This window comes from Gekko japonicus, unplaced genomic scaffold (genome assembly GCF_001447785.1).
Source record: "Gekko japonicus isolate JY-2015 unplaced genomic scaffold, Gekko_japonicus_V1.1 scaffold68, whole genome shotgun sequence".
Taxonomy (NCBI): Eukaryota; Metazoa; Chordata; class Lepidosauria; order Squamata; family Gekkonidae; genus Gekko; species Gekko japonicus.
Window position 1 is genome coordinate 38,517 of NW_015169175.1, and position 21,225 is coordinate 59,741.

At 43.5% G+C, this 21,225-nt stretch overlaps 1 protein-coding gene across 2 annotated transcripts in view; it reads left to right on the forward strand.

The window, feature by feature from the left end:
• The first annotated feature begins 4,093 nt into the window (after positions 1–4,093).
• The window catches only part of EMCN (endomucin), a 70,609-nt gene continuing 53,477 nt past the window's right edge, over positions 4,094–21,225 (forward strand). For both annotated transcript variants that reach the window (XM_015415982.1, XM_015415983.1), the window contains exon 1: positions 4,094–4,260. In XM_015415982.1, coding sequence (XP_015271468.1) covers positions 4,200–4,260 — 61 coding nt within the window. In that variant the 5' untranslated portion in view covers positions 4,094–4,199. The remainder of the gene's footprint in view (positions 4,261–21,225) is intronic.

Here is a 21,225-nt window from a genome sequence, read left to right on the forward strand (position 1 = left end):
AAGATTGACTCTGTTGTCTGTGTCCCTGAAAACAAGCTACTAGCACAGCTTTGAAAATGGGTAATGTGCTTTTTGTATCTTTGATCTCTTTGTTCCCGCTGAAAGCAGTGCGGCTTCAGCCTATATTCAGGAAAAGCCCTTTCATTTCTGGCACCATGTTTCAGTAGGGCTTGGCTTGTTCTAAGACTAAAGAGTCTTAGTCTTAATGACTCAGACGGCAGAATACTCGAGCTGCTGTTTGAACCCTTCCTTGGGTCTCTGATTTATCATCTGGAGCTGCATTGCCATTTTTTCTGTACAAGTCAACTAAGGTGTCTGTTGCACCACCCTCTGTTGGTTAGATGGACTAACAGCTCACAAGGGAGCAAGTTCTGCTTCCAAATTCTTCACACATTCATGGCAAATAGGCCTCTCGACAGCCATGATGGCTAAATGGAACAGCCTCCGTATAGCAGGTGCTGGAGGGCAAACAGGGCAGGAGGGGCATTGCCTTCATGCCTTAATTGTCAGCTTCCCTGAGGCACATGGGTTGCCCTGGTGTGCCTCAGCCCCCAAGGCTTTTCTTATGTTCTTAACCCTTGCTTAGCATAGGAATTCTCTCCATCCACCCTACGTTCCCCTCTCCTGTCTCACTGCTGTTTTCATCTTACATAGGATTTGGATCGAGATGCAATTTGTGCTCCGATAGACAGTGGTTAAGCTTCCCCAGCCTTTTGGAAAACTAAGGCTTGGCCCTAACACATGGCTTCTGTTTTGCTTCCTGCGAGACAGCCAGGAGTATAATCAGTACATGCATTTCAAATATCAAGAGATGCCAAGGAGATTGAGTCACTGTTTCCCATTTAATTAGGCTAGAGCAAGATGCCGAGCTCATAAACACATACTGGGAGCTTTTCTATGATACAATTATTCACTAATGCCAAGAGTCCCCCCTTTCTAATTCCCACATGTCTTGCCTCCAGACTCCCAATCCCATTAGTGTGCCATCTAACTTGTCAGCAACCTAGCAACTTTTTCTGCAATGGCCTTGCCACTGTAAACATATCAGGATTTATTTCTGATGGTCTACAAACAATACCTCTGCTCATTTTGTCCCAAGATGTATACGAGGTATCAACCAAGGAAAGATCCTATTTTTTTAAGCAATAACAGAAGGCTTCATTTTGCTTCTATTAAGAGCAATAACAAAACTTAGGCAGTGTGTTTCATGACTGGGGATTTGGATCAGTGACAGTCACAGGCCAGTGGAATAGTTTTGGTATGAAACCACAGGTGGCCCAAAAACTACTTCAAATCAAGTTTTTTGTTGCGGTACACCAACTGTTTGAAGCTTAAATGGGGTTTTCCAGTAGAAGACCAGTCATGATGATATACAAACTTCACTGGAAGAAAGTTTACCCTCAGTCCTAATATGAATTTATGATATGCTGTCAGTGCAGTACAGTCATTAATATCTGGCTAGGATTTGGTTCAAATCTCCACTATGCAAGAAACTCACTGGGTGACTTTGAGCCAGTTACACCCTCTCATCCTAACTCACCTGATAGGGTTTTGTGAGAATATAATTATGTATGCCACCTTGAGCTCCTTGGAGAAAGGCCAAGATTGAAATGTGATAGATAGCAGATAGCTACAGAGGATCATTGAGTGTGTTTTAGATCAACTCCCAAATGGTGTAGTTTTAAGATTTAAAAGCGGGGGCTGATGAGATTCACAGAGGAGGGAAGTCCCATCTGCTCCCCACTGCCCCTTCACTGCTTTTCACTCCCCATTTTGCCTCCCCTTGCCACCTTAAGTTTCCCCCTTTCCACCTCTTTGCCACTTTTAACCCCTGCCACTGCTTTTACCACTCTGTCCCTCCCCTTGCCTCTCCTCATTCCCCTTTTCTAACATAAGAACATAAAAGATGCCAATGTTGGATCAGGCCAAAGGCCCATCCAGTCCAACACTCTGTATCACACAGTGGCCAGAAATACCAGTGCCATCAGGAGGGCCACCAGTGGGACCAGGACTCTCTGCACCATCACCACTTTTTGCTTCTCTTTGACTCTTCACTACTTTTTTGCTCCCTCTTTTCTTGTTCCTCAACTCCTTTTTGTTCCCCCCTTTCCACTCCTTAGCCCCGGTCACATGGCAAAGTTGCCGCGGGAGAGGCATGGGAGTCCCGCTGATTTTCCGGGCGCGATCACACCCCAACATCTGGGAAGTGCAGTGCTCCCGTGGCAAACCCATGGCTCCCCGCCAAAGGTGCAGATTAAAAAACTAGTACTTATGAGGTACTAGTTTCCGGAAACCGCATGCCAAGGGCGGGCGTCTGATTGCGTTTCTGGTAGACTTACGTGGCATCCGGCGCCCGTCTTCGCAGGTTGCGCAACAGTGCCCAACAGCACATGCACACAAAGAGCGATTGCTAGTGTGATCGCGCCACGCGGCTTCTGTGCCGCGCTGCAGGATACCCGTCTGGTCGGCATCTCCCCCCTAACCATGGGACCTCGACCGGGACGTGTGCTCGGGCAGCCGCGCGTTAGTTTCCTCTGGGGCAATTAGCCACGCCTCCTCCCCCCGCGATATCTGGCCCATGTGACCGGGGCCCTTGTTACTTTTCACCACCACTTCCTACCCTTCCACTTTTCATTCCACCTTTCTCTTCTCCCACACCATTCTGCTGAACACACACCCTATTACTTTTGCTTCCTTCTCACATTTCAGCCATTGCATTCAGTGTGTCCATGCTGAAAGGCACTCATTCTGGTGGGGTTGCTAGGCAACTCCATAATGCCAACCATGATCTCCTGAGACTTTTCATAATCTCAGCATGTATTATCTCTTTGGGGGAGTTAACCCCCCACACCCTTTTTTAATCTAGAACTTTCTGCAAACTAATGGGCTGTCCTAGGTTTTCAGGAAAATCCCCTTTCTCTTGTTATGGCCCCATTGTGTAGATTTTTAAAATTTGCATTCTGGACTGCAGCTATGTTCAAAACTAGATATATTAATTTTATCTTTGTTTTTTAGTGTTGCTGGGGTTTTGGAAACTAGGCTGCTGATTGTTGTTGCTGTTTTAAGATTTAAAATCTATATTTTTGGAGGCTTTAAGTTTTTATTATTGCTTGTAACTGCTTTTTGTTGATTCATTTTTGCATTTTTATTTTGCTATCATTCAATATGTTTATTGTTTCATTTGTTTTAAGCCACTTGACATGTTTTTAAAGCTAGGGAATATTTTTAAAAACTGGTGTCTCTTTTAGTTGTCCGCTCAGAGATAAGGTAAAGATACCTCAAGTTGACATTTCCACACTAACTGTACCTTCAGAGTGAATTTGGCTGTGTATTTATTTTAAGCCTTCCAACTTTCTTCAAGTGCCATCCCCTGAGGACTAGCTTTTGTTTACCAATTTACTCAAAGAAGTCCCACCTCCCACTTCCTCCTCTGGCAGGACTTGGAAAAGTTACTGTATTTCCACCTGGCTTACAGTGGGCATTATTAAGATTAATGAAAAATATTGTAAAGCAAATTGAAGGAGTCTATAGAGTTTCCCTCAAATTTTGCTTCAAGGCACCATTTGAAGGAAATCTGGAATTTCCAACTCAGAAATGTGTCAGAGATGTGTCAGGGGAAGCCAAAAGATCCAATAGCAATAGTGGAATTTTTCATTCATTAGAAACATCAGTTTTACTATTTACAAGATATTGCTAATAATAATGTAACATGACAGAGTTAGAAATAGCTGTGGTAGTTTATGAGTGTGATAGTTGCAACTGCAAGTTGCTATTAATACTCATTTCTCCTCTCTAAATATACAGGATTCCAATGTATGTTTTTCTTTAAAAATATGAAAAAATATGAAGATAATCCTCTTCTAAAGAAAGCTATGCTCTCTTCAGAACCTTTCCTGACCTCTGAGGGCAAAGAAGAACAAAATAAAGTGGTAACAAAAACACAGTTGCCTGCCAAAGAAAAGGAGTTCCTGTTAAAGGGCTGAAACAATAAATCTCCTCTGTGCTGAACTCCCAGAGGGAGTCTGTCGTGTTTCCTCCTGTTCTTTATTAAGGTCCCCCAAATAAGCAGGAATGGGCAGAGTCTGTTCACAGTCACTCTGCACACCTTTTCCACTTACTAATTAAGGCCCTGTCTCACAGCAAGAGAGTTTTGGGCCCGCTGTCTCTGGAAGGGAATACCTGCAAGACAGAGAATAACCATGAAGCTCTTTGGAACGGCTTTCTTCTCTCTGGCTGTGTTCAGCTTATGGAGCGCTACTGGTAAGGTCACATTTCCTCTTTGCTGTTCCTTTGGCTTTCTTGATGGACCACTCAGAGCAGGAGGTGAAGTTTCCTTGTAATAGGGATTTCTAACTAGTAAATGCTTTCCCTGATATAACTGCCACTTCCTCGCTGGTCTGTTGTTGTTCACCGCTTCATTCACTTGTGCATGGGCTGAGTGGTTTCATCTCTGGAAGTGAATGAGGAGGATACTAGATAATTAATTTCCAAAATGGACTTCAGTGTTTTCACAGAAAACTGGTTGGGGGGGGGGCTCTTCTGGGTACTCTGAATTCTAACAAATGAGAATGGCGGGGAATCATCTTGAAGATCTCTGATTGTTAGTTTATGGAGCCTTACTGTTAGTTTATGGAGCTAATCCTATCAAAATTAGAATACGCCACACAATAAACACTTGTAGAAGTTAATCCACCTCTCCCAGATGATAGGGTGTTGCAACCTAGGAGGAGAAAGAACAGTATTATAGTTGCCTGCATAATTTCAGGATAGCCTTAAATTAAATATAGTGAGCAATTTGATATATTTCATTGTTGAATTGATATTTGCAACCAATTTTACTTTTAAATATAAAGAACATGGAAGGAAAGAACTGTATTGCAACAAACAGTCAAACATAACATTCCAGTCTCTGAAAATTTTATTATAGGAAACAGATGAATAGAATAATCTCCAAACCTATTCCAGTGTAACTGGGGTTTTAGCCAAATCTGGAATGTCATTCAGATTGATAGCCAGAGAGCAACTGGAAATGTACTTTGATGGAGTTGGGAAGGAATTCCATTGGAAGGCCAGAACGTTTTAATTTTGGGGGGGAGAAAGTTACATCTGCTGTGCTTTAAAAAAACAAAACAATGCCTATTAGCTTGGACGCTTTCATAAGAATCATAATAGACTACTCGATGAAATGGCTATGAATCAAGAATGCCTGTTATTTTAAAAAGATTGTGTCATCTCAAGTATATATTGCAAAGGGTTTTTTTTGTCTTGAGCTACTTGTTGGGAAGGAACTGAAGGAAAATAAAGAGGAATCTGGTATGGCATCACCCATGTTATTGTTCAAGCTCATTGCTGTTAAAAATGCGGCGTCAGAGATTGGCATTAATAGCCTTGCCGCTGAAAGATCTGCTTTTAAACCCATGTCCATGTCAGTGTGAAGCCTGAAAGTCCAGGCTGGAGGCCCACTTATGCTGTCTGAAAATGTTAGAATAAGGAACCTTGCGGCCATTGTTAAACTGTGAACTAATTATATGACTTCTGAGCAGCAAGATGGAAAAAGGATTACTAGAGGCAGACGCCACTTAAGCAACATAGCAAGAGGATGCACACCACCACCTTTTCAGGCCGTTTCTTTGTTCTTCCAGAAAGTAATTGGATGTGTGCAAAACTGTGACTGACACGCATAGAGATTTAAATCATAAAACGTAACATGAATAACACCCTCGATTTAGATTCCCCCACACACACAAAATAGCCTTGAACATATGAACTCAGGAAGCTGCCTTGGTATTCACAGAGAATAGGTGGTTCCATCTTACTAAAGGAAATGAGTCTTTTGGCATCTGCTTTTTTGTATGGATGCCAATTAGAAATGGCAGAATGTAATTCAGGGCAAGTATTTTGTAAATAATATTGCTATTGTCTCTATGTTTGTGTGTAAAAAGATAAGAGATAATCTACTAGCTTCCTAGAGCCTAGGTTTGCCAGGTCTTCCCCCCGCCCCCTGGCCACAAGTGGAGAATCACGAGGAAAGGCAGGGTAAAAATGTTTTAATTAATAAATAAATATACCTACAAGGCCTGTGAAGAATCAGTGGGAGGGGTAGCAGTTAGGAAATCACATAAGATTACAAAAAAACTGAATAACAAAGAAGACGATGAGTTTTTTGGAGAATGGAATGATTTTAAAATTTATCTGGAAAAGAACTGGGATGTGAAACAAAACTTAATATGTTTAGATCAATATTAAGTCAAACGATGTTATCTTTAGATTGTAATGATGAAAAACTGATATTGTTGATGATATGAAGTAATTTGGAGCAGGGGTGGAAGCATTGTGGGAAGCCATTGGAGGGAGGGGAGGAACTGGGAATGGGGTAGACAATTGATAGAATGAAATGTTTTATATGTTGTATTCCTGAGAAAATAAAATTTGTTTACTAAAAAAGGAAATCACACTCCCTCATGCCTTATCTCTCCATCCAAGGGGAGATCTCAGGGTCTTTAGCAGGCTGATTTCCTCTCCACTTTTTTTTCTTTGATTCTCAGCTGGCTTCAATATTCTGTGTCTTCTAGCTACTTGGAAGGGGGGGTGTTCTTTCTTTTGGTTAATTTACAAAGTCATTTATTTATTTTTGCTTCCCACGTGGGAAATGCCCATAGTTTATGTGGATAGCTTGGGTTTGTTACTTTCATGATTATTACAGGGGCCAACCACTTTTTAAAGTAGAGAGATTGTATTTTGATTGCACATTTTCTTCCAAGCAGCTCAGGGCAGGATGCATGGCTTTCCCCTCCTCCACTTTGTCTTCATAGCAACCCTGTAAGGTAGGTTAGGCTGGGAGAGAATCAATGGACCCAGTGTTACCCAGTGAGTTTCCTACCTAGTGACACTGACACAATGTTGTAAACTGATGACATGCTGAAGAGCACTATGACAGTTAAAGGAAGGTGTGGACACACTCTGTGCCCATCAGTCTACTGGGCCTATTCCCTATGCTTATGTAGACTGCAGAGCTGATGTATGGAGGCAGCACATGAAATTCATGGACATGCATTGTTAAGTTTATTTGTATATTTTGATGCCATGTTGTTAAACACATGTTTATTCCGTTTGCTGAATCAGGGTAAAGAAACGCTCACCCACTTGTTTCTGCATAGGTTCCAAATTTTTAACATCTTAGGGGGAGGCAAAGAGAATTCTTGAAGGATTGACAACAAGGTTCAAAGTCCTGGTCTTTGGTGTCTTTCAGTTTAAACTGCAAAAGGTGGTATATTTAACGAGCTTTTGTTCAGAGACGCCAGAAGAGGGAATACCCTTGCTCTGTCAAAGGTCGAATCTACATTTGCATCTTTAAATCAGTTCCGTGCTGCATTTGTGATTTTAAATCAGTTTTGCGCTTTCTCTATGTTTGACGGCGTCACACAGCAGCAGAAAACTGATTTAAAAATACAAATGTAGATTCGACCTAAATGTCTCAATTATGTCTTGCTTATGTAAAGTGGAAAAGGGTGTGGTTGTTAGAAGATGCAAATTTGGCACTGGAGGATATGCCAGTGTATGAAGCCTGGGGAAAATACACTATGCTCAGTTGTTCTACCTCCGTTCTAATGCCTGTGTTGGATAGGTACCCTGATGCACAGAACCTGACATGCAGCAGCGAATGAAAATGTCTGTACCTGCCAAATATTGTTTTTGTGGCAGTTTGTTGCTGGGTTTTGATCCCTGATCCTTGTCCCTGCTGGGTTACACTGTTTGCTGCTGGTGAGTAAATACTTCAACCTGGGTGCTGTTTGACCTTCTTGATTTGAGCTCTGCCTTTCAAGAAGTTCAAAGCAGCACTTCCACCTCATGACACCCCTGTGGGGTAAGATTAGACTGAGAGCCAAACTAAGCCCATGATTGCTGGTGCCATTTAAGAGAAGAATTTAGCCATTTAAAAGTACCACAAGCCCCCCCCCCCAGCTGTTTTGGCAAAGGCATGGGGGGGAGAACAAGATCACCAGGTCCCACGGCACTGTGGCCCCTTGCGATATTTTTAAATGACTAAATTCTTCTCTAAAATGGTGTTAGCAGCCACAGGTTGGAACTGTGGCCTCTGTGATGTCTAGTCTGGCCCGGGGAGATTTACCTAAAATGATCTAACCCCAATGCAAAACTGGATTAATAATCAAAAGCTGTCAGGGAGAAAGAGGAAGAAAAAGGCATTTTCCAGCCAGTATCCTCACCCAGTCCTCACCTGGATAGACAGCCAGCTCGCTCTCATCTACGGTTGCCAGCTCCAGGTTGTAGGGTTGCCAGGTCCTACCTGACTGCCAGCAGGGGGCTCTATGGTCCATTCTGGGATGTTCTGGTGTGCCTGCTTTGCACGCGTGCCACAGTGACATCACCCAGAAGTGATATCATCATGTCACCAACATCAGGGTGTGATGCTCTAGTTTTGGGGCAAAACTCTATGGTTTGAGCCCAATTTTACCATAGGATTTGGCCCAAAAACTAGAGTGTCACCCCCCAACATCAGCAATGTGATGACGTCACTTCCAGGTGATGCCATTACATCATGTTCGGGGGCATTTGCAGGTGAGATTCCCTCTGCTGGCCAGCTGGCCAGTGGTGGAAAGGGGCTCGCAAAAGCAGGGGAACCCCCAGCTGGACTAGGGGCCTAGCAACCCTACCAGGTCGGGAAATTCTTGGAGATTTGGGGGTGGCACCTGTGGAGGACAGGGACCTCAGTGGGGTACAATGCCATAGAGTCCACCCTCCAAAGCATCCATTTTCTCCAGGAAAACTAATCTCTGTAGTCTGGAGATGAGCTGCAGTTCATGGAGATCCCCAGGCCCCATCTGGAGGCTGGCATCCCTACTCCTGTCAGATCTCAGAAGCTAAGCAGGATCGGCCCTGGTTAATATTTGGATGGGAAACCACCAAGGAAGTCCAGGATTGCAGCACAGAGACAGGCCATGGCAAACCTCTTGTGAAGGTCTCTTGCCTTGAAAATCCAACGGGGACACTGTAAGTCAGCTGCAACTCGATGACAGTTTTCTCCACCGCGGTATCCTCACTCAAGAGATGAGCCGCTTAGCTGAAGAGCAAGCTCTGCTTTGCATTCCTGTCAGATGGACATGAATTAGCACTTAGGATCAAGTGACTATGCTCAGAACAGCTAGTACTGCCATCTAGACAGCACTCTTGAGCACAGAGTTAAATCTACAATGTTTTCTATGAAAACAGAGTGTTGTTAATATAACAGCCTGGCTGTTGGGATCCCCATTACATTACACAAGACTAAGTAGACCTGACTAGCCATTTTTCACACTCCAACCTTATGTTATAGGCGAGCATTACCTCCTTAAACAACAATGGCAAAAGGAAGAAAGTTTTGCTGTTCTTTAAGATTGAGATTGGCTACTTAGTGCATTAATCATTGTTTGGTTCTAGACTAAAAGCAGTTTCTGGTCTTTTGGAAGCCAGTTTGACTATGAAGAAGATGGCTATTGAAATGAGCAGATAGCTGGGTGCTCATCCTATCTGGGCTCTTGTCAGTCAGAGCTTCTTTTGTCTTTTATGTTTTTCTATCACATAAATGTTGGAACTGTCAACTTGAATTGTTAATTTATTTGGAGGTATCTATCATTTTGTTTATGGTTTAGTATATATACATGCAGTTGGAACTGTTTTTCAGCCGTAACTTTTGACTCTGTCTGCATTGTGAAATATAACTCTACATTTGTCTAATTCTATATAGGTTGTGAATTGGTTCATGATGTGTAAACTATAAAATTGTCATTTTCTGGATATGAGTTTTTATAAGAGTATGTTTGATTTATAGACATAATTCCTAGATACATTATTTCATAGAATCATTAGCCATTAATCACGGTGGTTTCTTTGATTTGTACCTATTACAGAAAATGGCAGCCATGCATACTATGCACTGTTCGATTGCCAAAATTGTAATGACTGAGTAGGGGCGGGCTAAGGATCAGTATTCTGCTAGAGGATGGTGAAGAGGTAAAGTCTACCTGTTTGAGTATCTTCTCCTCCCCTGGAATTTCATATTTCTCCCTCTTCTGCAGGGAAGATTGTTCCACAGAGTACCATGCTGTAAGAATGCGACAGAATGTCGGAGACTGACTATTGTACATAAAGTTGTTTAAACTATGTACATAATACCCCAGGGCTTTAGAAATCACTGACACCTATCTTTTCATACTCAGTATCAGTTAGAGGGATATTAAAACTACTTTACAAATTATTCAGTATTTCAGTGTTTGAGATTTGCTATGATTAATCAGTTCTATCCACACAATTACCCTAATCCTATTTGTGTTGACCCAGTAGAATCTCTCATATTCTTCATAAATTGCAGCTGAAAGTGACCTGGCCTACTTAGGCAAATTAACCAGTTCTCTAAAGGATTCTTTTATCCTATAAATTATTGTCTACAGCATTGTCCAAATGCCTTAAATAAATGGGGATTTAACTGCTCTTCTCCAGCACAGGATGATGCACTTTCTAGTTGCCAGCCTCCAGGTAGGTCCTGGATATCTCTCAGAATTCCAACTGATCTCCAGATGACAGAGGTCAGTTCACCTGAAGAAAATGGCTGCTCTGGATGGTGGACTCTAAGGCATTATACCCTGCCTACCTCACGCTCCACTCCTAAAACCTCCAGGAGTTTTCCAGCCCAGATTTGGCAACCCTAGGTTGGAAGCACTGCATAGGTATTTGAGGTGATATTCCTGTATTTTTTTGCAAAATGTCACCCAGTTGTTCTAAATAATAGTCCTCTCGTGAACCCATGATAAAATTCCCTACCCTTGTTACTTTACTGTTCTGATCCTTCGCTTTGGGAAAGGGGGAGTTCCAGAAGGAAGCCCCCAAAGACAAAGGGAAGCACCCATAAGAATGGGTGATATGAACAGAACAGGCAGTAGTGCTGTGCATAGGGTACATTCAAACATCAATTTAAACCAGCATTAAACCAGGATGTTCATGAACTCAGCTTGTCATCAAGCTCTCACACATGCCTTCTCCTTCCCTCCTTCCTCTCAGTCTTCTCATATGGAGAATCCCAGTTAGAAACTAATTCTGGTTAGTTGTGACCTACAAATGCAGGCATGTGGGTTCACTGGAGTTCATTACCCTCGCACAAACTGGGGTTCTAAACTGACCAAGAGAGAGCTCTTGGAGTCATAGTAGATAACTCACTGAAAATGTCAAGACAGTGTGCGACTGCAATAAAAAAAGGCCAACGCTATGCTGGGGATTATTAGGAAGGGTATTGAAAACAAATCAGCCAATATCATAATGCCCCTGTATAAATCAATGGTGTGACCTCATTTGGAATACTGTGTGCAATTCTGGTCACCACACCTCAAGAAAGATATTATAGCATTGGGAAAAGTGCAGAAAAGGGCAACTAGAATGATAAAAGGGTTGGAACACATTCCCTATGAAGAAAGGTTGAGGCGCTTGGGGCTCTTTAGCTTGGAGAAACACTGGCTGAGGGGTGACATGATAGAGGTTTACAATATGTGTGGGATAGACCAGGTAGAGAAAGAAGTACTTTTCTCCCTTTCTCACAATACAAGAACTCATGGGCATTCAATGAAATTGCTGAGCAGTCAGGTTAGAATGGATAAAAGGAAGTACTTCTTCACCCAAAGAGAGATTAACACATGGAATTCACTGCCACAGGAGGTGGTGGTGGCTACAAGCATGGACATCTTGAATAGGGGATCGGATAAACATATGGAGCAAAGGTCCATCAGTGGCTATTAGCCACAAGGTATAGATAGGAACTGTCGGTCTGGGGCAAGTGATGCTCTGTATTCTTGGTGCTGGGGGGGCAACAGTGGGAGGGCTTCTAGTGTCCTGGCCCCACTGCTGGACCTCCTGATGGCCCCTGGGATTTTTGACCTCTGCGTGACAAGAGTGTTGGACAGGATGGGCCATTGGCCTGATCCAACATTGGCTTCTCTTATGTTCTTATGATTAAACTCCAGTTAAACCACATGCCAGCATTCATCTGTCACATGTAACCTCAGGCTGCCATTTCTGGGTTGAGAAATACCTGGAGACTTGTGGGGTGCAGCCTGGGGAGGGCAGGGTTTGTGGAGGGGAGGGACCTCAGCAGTGCCATAAAGTTCACCCTCCAAAGCAGCCATTTTCTCCAGAGGAATTGATCTCTACAGTCTGGGGATTAGTTGTAATACCAGGAGGTTGGGAACCTTTCATGTAACCAGTGTTCCCTCTAAGCTGAGTTAGTGTGAGCTAGCTCACAGTTTTTTATCCTCTGGCTCACACATTTTTGTCTCAGCTCAGGAAGGATGGCTCCGGAGCAAACTAATTTATGCAGCAGCCAAAATCCAGCCAACTTTGGTTGCTAAGTCTGTCCCAAATCTCCTCTTTGCTACAATCACTGTCCCACGGGCCTTTTTTGTCCAACTAGGTCCTATGATCTCCAGTATAGTCTTTTGGGGTAATAAATGGGACCTATCATCACAAAGTGTGTCTCTGTGCTAATAAAGCAAATACTGAAAAACTTTAACCATCTCCGGTATTCACTTATTTCTCCAGATTCTCTGCCCAAGTGCTTTTTGTACAGCTGAGGTTGCTTCCCTTAGCAGAGTTCAGTTACAAAGAAAAGCACTTGGGAAGAGATGCTGCAGGGAAGTAAGCGGTCAGGGTCAAGGGTCTGCACCTCTCAACTCTATGCTTCTTTTACTAGTAAAGTCAGACACCCCCCCAACCCCCTTTTGATGACTGGGGCAATTTCATGTTCCTGTGTAAACATATGGAGATGCTGCCCAACATCTAACTTGTTTTGGTCTTTCTGCCTTCATGCCAGTCATGCAAAGTGCTGATTAATTCCAGACTCTAATATGGGGGTTAGATGTCTCTACGGCAGGCCCCTGGTCCCTGCAGAGATCTCACTGAGCCTTTTTCATTATATAGTGTCACAGCAAGTATCTCTGCTTCTCCATCACTTTCTGACAATATGACAGGGGCTCTAGGTCTTCAGTCAGGATCCGGTAAAATGGTGGTGGTAGAAACTGCAATCAAGTCATAGTTGACTTATGGTGACCCCATAGTGTTTTCAAGGCAAGAGACTTCAGAAGTGGTTTGCTATTGCCTGTCTCTGTCTCGACCTTCAGTTTCTTGGTCGTCTCCCATCCAAGTACTAACCAGGGCCGACACTGCTTAGTTCCCAAGATCTGATGAGGTTGGGCTAGCCGGGGCCATCGACTTGATAAGATACTGCCCAGAGAAGTCACCTTCGGGAGAATCAAACTAACTGCCTCTGGGTTAATTAGGTCTCCTTCCTTCCCTCTGGCCCAAGAAATTCAGAGCTGTATTGCTCTGCAACACAATTCCCTATTCTTGGTCCACTTCCATGAAAGGATGCCTGCAGCAGAGCTGGATTCTTAAAAAGCTGTTCATGGTTATTCAGAAGTAAGTAGTTGGGCTTACTTCCAAGTCAACGTGCATACGGCTGCAACTGTTGTCTGCAGCAGGCGTACTGTGAGTATGTTCCATAGACCCAGCCTGCCTGTTCTCTGCCTTTGTCTTCCTCCTACCCTTCTTTCATTTCCAACTTTCATGCCTTGCCAGCTTCCAAATCTCCCGCAGAGGCTTCCCCTTCAAACTGGCACCACTTTCTGGCATCCCCTGCGTCTTCTTCTGTCAACCTTCAATCCGTTTCAGGGCTTCTAATGATCACTTCTGCATCTGATGATTACCTCTCTAAATCTGGCTTTGGGGGAAATTACAGAAACAAAGTGGCAGAAAGCAAGCAAGCTGGTCAAGTCTGGTCATCTGGTTGACAGCTGGGAAGACTCCTTTCCATTTCCCATAGTTGTGGCACCAGGAGAGGTTATGCAGACAGTATAATTTTGCTTCTTGCTGTAACACTGGGAGGAGAGGAAACGGCACCAGAGCTCGTAAATGAAGCAAGGCAAGCATGAGACATTCCAGAATGGTGCAACTCCCACTCCCTTTGCTCTTAGAATTTTGTTTGTAAAGTAGCACATACATTGCTTTATGGTAAGACCGTCCCCATCTACAAGGCCGGGCACTGGTGGCCATGACAGTCTTGTATAATCTCTCAGGCTGTTCAGTTGTGGCAAAAGAAAAGCAAAGATCCTGGCTTGGATTTTGAATCTGGTTGTGCCTTTCTTTGGTAGGGACATAGTCATGTACAACGTCATGTTCTATAAACCACGTGATAGTCGTTCTCAGTATTTATCCACCATTTGGAGTACACAAACCACTTCACACTTTATGTACTGATTTATTCCAGGGCTCCCTAACCTTTTTAAGCCTGTGGGCACCTTTGGAATACTGACCCGGAATGGTGGGCAATATTCCCTCTTAGATGAGTTAGTGTGAGATAGCTAACAATTTTTTAGCCTCCGGCTCACACATTTCTGTCTTAGCTCAGGAAGGATGGCTCCAGAGCAAACTAATTTATGCAGCAGCCAAATTGCTCGCTCACAACTTTCATGCCAGTAGCTCACAAAGTAGGATTCTTGCTCACAAGACTCCACAGCTTAGAGGGAGCATTGGTGGGCACAGGCACAAAATGGCTGCCACAGGAGGTGGAGCCAGCCACCAAAAATGGGTACTGCCGCTTACTTTCAGTCACACAGTCAAGATCCTTGTCCTGTGATGGCAGCTGCTATCCAAGCAATGTTTTTATAAATCTGTACAGCCAATTAAATGTCGATTGGCCAGCCCACCCTTGCTGGGCAAATAGCTCCACCTGCCCCCTTTCTAGTGGTTAAGTGTGCGGACTCTAATCTGGGAGAACCGGGTTTGATTCCCCGCTCCTCCACTTGCAGCTGCTGGATGATCTTGGGCAAGCCATAGTTCTGTCAGAGCTGTTTTTGAAAGAGCAGTCCTCGAAAGAGCTCTCTCAGCCCCACCTACCTCACAGGGTGTCTGTTGTGGGGAGGGAAAGGGGAAGGAGTTTGTAAGCCACTCTGAGACTCCAAGTGAAGGGTGGGATATAAATCCAATCTCTTCTCTTCTTCTTCTTCTCAGGTTCCAGGAAAGGTGTCAGTGGGTACCATGGTACCTGCGGGCACCGTGTTGGGGACCCCAGATTTATTCATTCAACGTTTCTGTACCTCTTTTCTCCCCCAGAGACTCGAAGCAGGTTACAAAGAACAACAACAACACACAAATTTAAAACAAATTTAAACAAACAAAAAAACATACAATTCCAGCATCCTGGGCTGGTCCTGAATCTACTGGGTTGCCCAGGACCGCAGGCTGCAGACCAGGGGCCCAGAGCCCCTTGGTTTAAAGGCTTACACTTCTGGGCATGCTCAGGCTGAAATGCCTGCAACAAAGGATGGAATAGACACTCAGCCCAGATCTCACTCAGCTGGCAGAGATGTTCCCAAGACTCCCTGTCCCCTTCACACACACTAGCTGGGTAATCCATGCAGCAACTCCCTGTCTCTTGGCCACTATGCTATGCTAATGCAAAACTAGCTTAGGTAAGAACCCTTTGTTGCTCATTTGGTCCATCTGCAAGCAATCCATGGCACCCTTGCTGGATAGCAGCCCTCCCAATTATTTTATGAGGCACTCAGGGCTGGTTTTGGGCTTAAGGGACCAAGATGAGCCCATGAGGACTTGGCAATGCTGTTGGGGTTCATCTTGCACCCAGTGTGGATGGCCAAGTAAAAGCCTCTTTCTTCCTCCTTCCTTTTGTTTGCCAGCAAGCCAGCATCTTCATTCATGGACATTGTGGGGGTTTTGACCCTGGACCAAACAGGCTGCCTACCCTTGAGGTAGGCTTTCTTCCCTTTTCATTTCATATTGAAATGTTCTGCACCTACAGTAGGTCGACCAGGTCTCCTGCTGTGGGAAGAGACCTCCTTCCTTCTGCCTACTGTTCCCATCAACACTCAGCAGGGAGACAGTGGAAAACTTGGGGGGGGGGGGTTTGTTAAACCAATGGTACAATGTCACTTCTAGCATAAATGCAGAAATGAAGTCGCCACATCAGTGTTATACTCTAGGATTTTCCCCAAATCTTATGGTAAAATCCCATCCCTGACCTCATCTCTGCCCCCTCCCTCTCCTGCCAGCTGTCAGCCAATGGCTGACAACCCTAATCTTAAGGTTGCCAGGCCTGGGTGGGGAAATACCTGGAGATTTTAGGGGTGGGGCCTGGGGAAGGTGGAGTTTGGGGAAAGGAGTAGGGCTGCCAAACCGCGGCGGGGGATCCGTGCATCGTCGCAGGATCCCTGCTGCGGGGGGACAGCGATACACGTTGCACCGGCGTCGCCAGGATGTGACGCTACGTGTTGCTCTGGCAACGGTGTTTTTTGGAGTCCCGTTGCCAGAGCGATGCGTAGCGTCACATCCTGATCCACAGGAACTGATCTGTGTCATTTGAGAAGTGACCCTGGGCCCTGACCTACAAATTGCAGCCTGGGTCCACCGCACATACAAACGGATCCACTGAGCTGGTGTAAGAATACCATCACGACTATCACCTAAGCCACACTGTTTAATCTGAAATTTCTGCTCTTGCACTTTATTTGAACTCTGTTCCAGCACTTTAGGGTATTAATCTTAATTGTGATGGTGTTTTATGAATGATTTTAATTGTATTTATATGTGTGTTTTTATGTAAGCCACCCTGAGCCTGCTTTGGGGGGGATGGTGGGGTACAAATTGAATAAAATAAATAATAAATACATAAATAAGTAAGTAAAAAAGTAAATTTGGAGATCAACTGCAATAGTGGGAGATCTTCAGACCCCACCTGGAGGTTGGCAACTGTACATTATCTACAGCTTTAAATAAATAGTGTGTGTGGGGGGGAATACCGATCCAGACAACATTCAACTGGATTGAGATCTCTTGAGGAAATGATTAGCAACATTCCCATGGAAAGCTGCTAATTCCTAGTGCCATGACCAGCAGAGCTGCGTCAGGAGCCCAGTGGTGTGTTTGGGGGCGGCTGCAGCAAGTGTACAAAAAGATAACAGGATATTCTAAAAATAGGCGCATTATGGGAGCAGCTGCAGTGACCCCCTTTTGTGCTGTACATGGCTTCGTCACGTTCTTCTAGCTGCTATTACTCACTGAGGTCAAGCTAGCAACACCTGAATAATGCAAAAACAACTTCAGCAATGATTTACTTCAAGTTCAGAACTCCAATTCCTGTCTGGCATGAAGTCAAGAAGAGCCTTTTTTTCCTGGCTGGAGTTATAACCTCATTTCTGGTTTTTTCCCACATCCACAGAGCCTGTTCACATGATAAAATTCCTGAACGTACTACACATTGGTACCCTTTCTCTGCAGAAATGTGAACTGGGCCATCATGTGAAGTGCTGGTAGCCATTTTGGCTCACACCTGGATTTTTTCCTCACACGAATGACTTTGAGTTGTCCACATGCCTGACCTCATTTATACCAGATTTTTCTGCACAAGCTGGTTCTTGGGCTACAGGACAAATGGGTATCATATGGGCCCCCTTGGTCCCCCATTTCCTGTAACCATATGATAAAGGCAAGTACCCCTGAGCACTTACAAAGTACTTTCTCATGCTACCATATGAACTTTGGGAAAGGGCTGTTACTTCCAGAGAAGACATTTTCTTTCACATATTTATAAAAAGATATACCTGTCAATTGCACCATTGACAGATAGCTGCAAAATTGTTTAATCCTATTTTAAAGCCATCTAAGGTAGCAACCATTGCTGTATCCTGTGGAAGTGAGTTCCATGTGTCCTGTGGGAAAAACACTTTGTTTTGTCTGCCTTGAATCTATTGATCAGGTACCTCTGCACCATGCATAATTTTATACACTTATGCTGTAGAAGAAGCAGAAGTCGCATTTCCAGTTCACACAAATTATCATGTAAATATATATTTATTCAATTGAACACACATTGGCCCAAAAGGATTATAGTAAAAACCACCTGAAATCTGTAGTATTCTAATTTTGGCATCTTTCGTGAGACAGCCATAAAGAAGATTAAGCCCTTCTAAATGTCGATAACATGGAGATGAGCAAGATTTGTAAATAGAGCAGAAATTGTTATTCAATTAATGTGTGATTAATCAGCAACAGGTTTAAGGAAACATTAAAACTTGAACTCACATTAATTTGTGGGCCTAACGCACAGCAAGGACTCTAGGACTAGACATTCGTCCTTTCCAGATATGCAGTAAAGGTATTATTTTTGGGAGGGGGATCTAACAATCTTCCCTGATTAAGACTGAGTATGCTGTGGAATGGAATCTCGAGAGCAGCCCAGTGTCAGTAAAAGGAAAGGGCAGAGGGGAAATTATCCTGCTCAAGCCTCTGATTTATAAAAGCATTATTTTGCAGATAGGAGATTCTCAATGTCTTTTCTTTTCCCATGAATCCTCATGGGACCCCAGCATTTCCTGTTATCTCAATAATAAAGTGTCTAGTACTCATTCTGCTAATGAAAGCATTCAGACCAGACCACCCACTGAAAAGGTAGGGGTTTCAACATGCTCTCCTAGTAGGCAGAATAAAGTGCATTTGTAGGTTAACTGAAATAGAAGGAACTTAAAAGCAATTATCTGATGAGGACTAAATAGGATTCAGAAGGGATGGAATGTTGAGAGGAGGGGGGGAGATTGGATTTATACCCCGCCCTTCACTACCCGAAAGAGTTTCAGCGTGGCTTACAATCTCCTTTCCCTTCCCCTCCCCACAACAGACACCCTGTGAGGTAGGTGGGGCTGAGAGAGCTCTTTCAAGAACTGCCCTTGAGAGAACAGCTCTGAAGGAATTTGTGACTGACCCAAGGTTACACCAGCAGCTGCATGTGAAGAAGTGGGGAATCAAACCCAGTTCTCCCATATTAGAATCCACGCTCCTAACCAATACACAAAACTGGCTGTCTGGGAGTCAGGAAAAAATGGCTAGGGGAAAGAGAGTATACGTATAGAATTCTAAAATGGGAGATTTTGCAGGACAGGATTTCCAAACTGTTGTGTGCATCCCCCATTATTCCTTTTAGGCCACAGATTTTATATCCCAGCTTCTACTAATGAACACTGCCAATGCAAGTAAAACATCTTATATCAATGCCTTTATATAAATATTTTGAACTACCAAACGAGCATATAGTCTTAATATATATATATTCAGTCATCAAAGTTTTCTTATACAAACTCCAGAAATATTCAATGCAAAGTCAAAAGCTCCAAGACAGAGTCACAGTGTAACACATCAAGTTCCCAAACTCTCAAAATGCAACAATCATGAGCTATAAATTGAGGTTACAACGTAACACTGCTAGTTCCGAAATTCTCAATATGACAAATTTATATAACAGATCAACAACTCAAAGCTATGCAGCAACATGTATCCTAGGTATATAAACATGTTTCCGTCCTCTTTTTCAAAGCCTCATCTCCCTTCCATTGTGGAGATCAAAATTCAAGTCAGAACCAATGCTCTAGGAAATCTCTTTCAACCAGTAGCCTCCGGGCTATCACGCGCTTCAGTGCAACATATCAGCCTGGCAACCCTACCCCACCTGGAGGTTGGCAACCCTAGATTAGTACCTTTTTTGCAAGCCTACTGGCATGATCTGAAGACTTTGTTCAGAATGCCTTTGAGAGTAACTGACTGTTTCAGGGCGATGGTTGTGTTAGTCTGTTGCAGCAAAAGGAAAGCCAGACTGGAAAGCCAGACTGGAAAGGATCTAATTTTAATCTGTTAGTGTTTAAGATGCATTAACCCTAAAAGGTTAAATACATACAGATAGGAGGGCCCAATCTTAGATATAGCGCATTAACATATAGATAATACAGGTATCAAAAATACATGTATTTATTACAAATTATTTAAAAACAGTTTAAATAATTTGTAATAAATACATGTATTTTTGATAACCTGTATTATCTATATGTTAATGCTCTAATCAGTTTTAAGATTGGGCTCTGCTATTTGTATGTATTTAACCCTTTAGGTTCTTAATTCATATTTCTTGGGTTCAGCTTTTTGTTCCCCTTCTTTTTCATTTCTTGTCAGTATTTAAGGTGCTCCTGGACTTCTATTTAATTGAACGGATTGATTCTGATGCTGCTGGTGTCATGTGTTTTTTAATCGGTTTTACTCTAGTTGTTGTTGTGTTACTGGATGTTTTAGTAAGAACATAAGAATAAATCGGTTTTACTCTAGTTGTTGTTGTGTTACTGGATGTTTTAGTAAGAACATAAGAAGAGACCTGCGGGATCAGACCAATAGTCCATCTAGTCCATAATTCAGTCTCACACAGTAGCCAACCAGTTCATCTGAAGGGCCAACAACAGGTCATAGAGGCTGAGGCCTTCCCCTGATGTTGCCTCCTGGCTCTGGGATTCAGAGGTTTAGTGCCTCTGAATGTGGAAGTTACCATGGCTAATACCCACTGATAGACCTATCCTCTATGGACCCGTCTAACCTCCTTTTAAAGGTGTTTATTCCTGTGGCTATCACTACATGCCATGGCAGCAAATTCCACATTTTAATCATGCTTTGTGGGTTTTTTAATTGCTCTTAACTACCTTGGGTGTTTCTTTGGAACAGAATGGGGTGGTTATAAATTCAGGGAATTAATAAATAAATAAATTAGCAATGCCGAAGCACATGCAGAAACAACACAACCAGATAATTAAAAAACTTTACCTATTCCCAAATGCTGTCTGAAACAGAATGCTTGAAAAGATTCCAGAAGGTGATGTAAGTGAGGCTGCCTTCTTGGGAGAAAGATTTCCACTGCCTAGATATGATGCCCAAAAAGTACTGTCTCACATTGTCATTCTTCCTGGTCAGGAAACAGGATGTCAGGGTGATTATAGCCCACTCTCCATTTCTGTTCCTAATCCAAACCAAAATAACCTCAGAATAAGGATACTGCTTCCTTTCTGCTGCCTCACTTGTAAAGTAAAGGAGTTGCTGGTTTATGCTTTTCATCTGTCTTAGAGATGCAACCCCTCTCCCAAATCTGATCAATGACCCACATGACAGCGCTACAGGATCTCTGACAAAGCTCCAATGCAAGCATAGAAGGATCACTGGGGCGGAGTTCAGACTGGCAGTTTGAAGCGGGAGGGAGTCGTGGTTTCCCCGTTCACACTGCAGCAACTGATGCAGGAGCATACCGGGAGGAGGTGCATTCACACCATTGGCCCGGAGACGCGCATTCACACCATTGGCCCGGAGACGTGG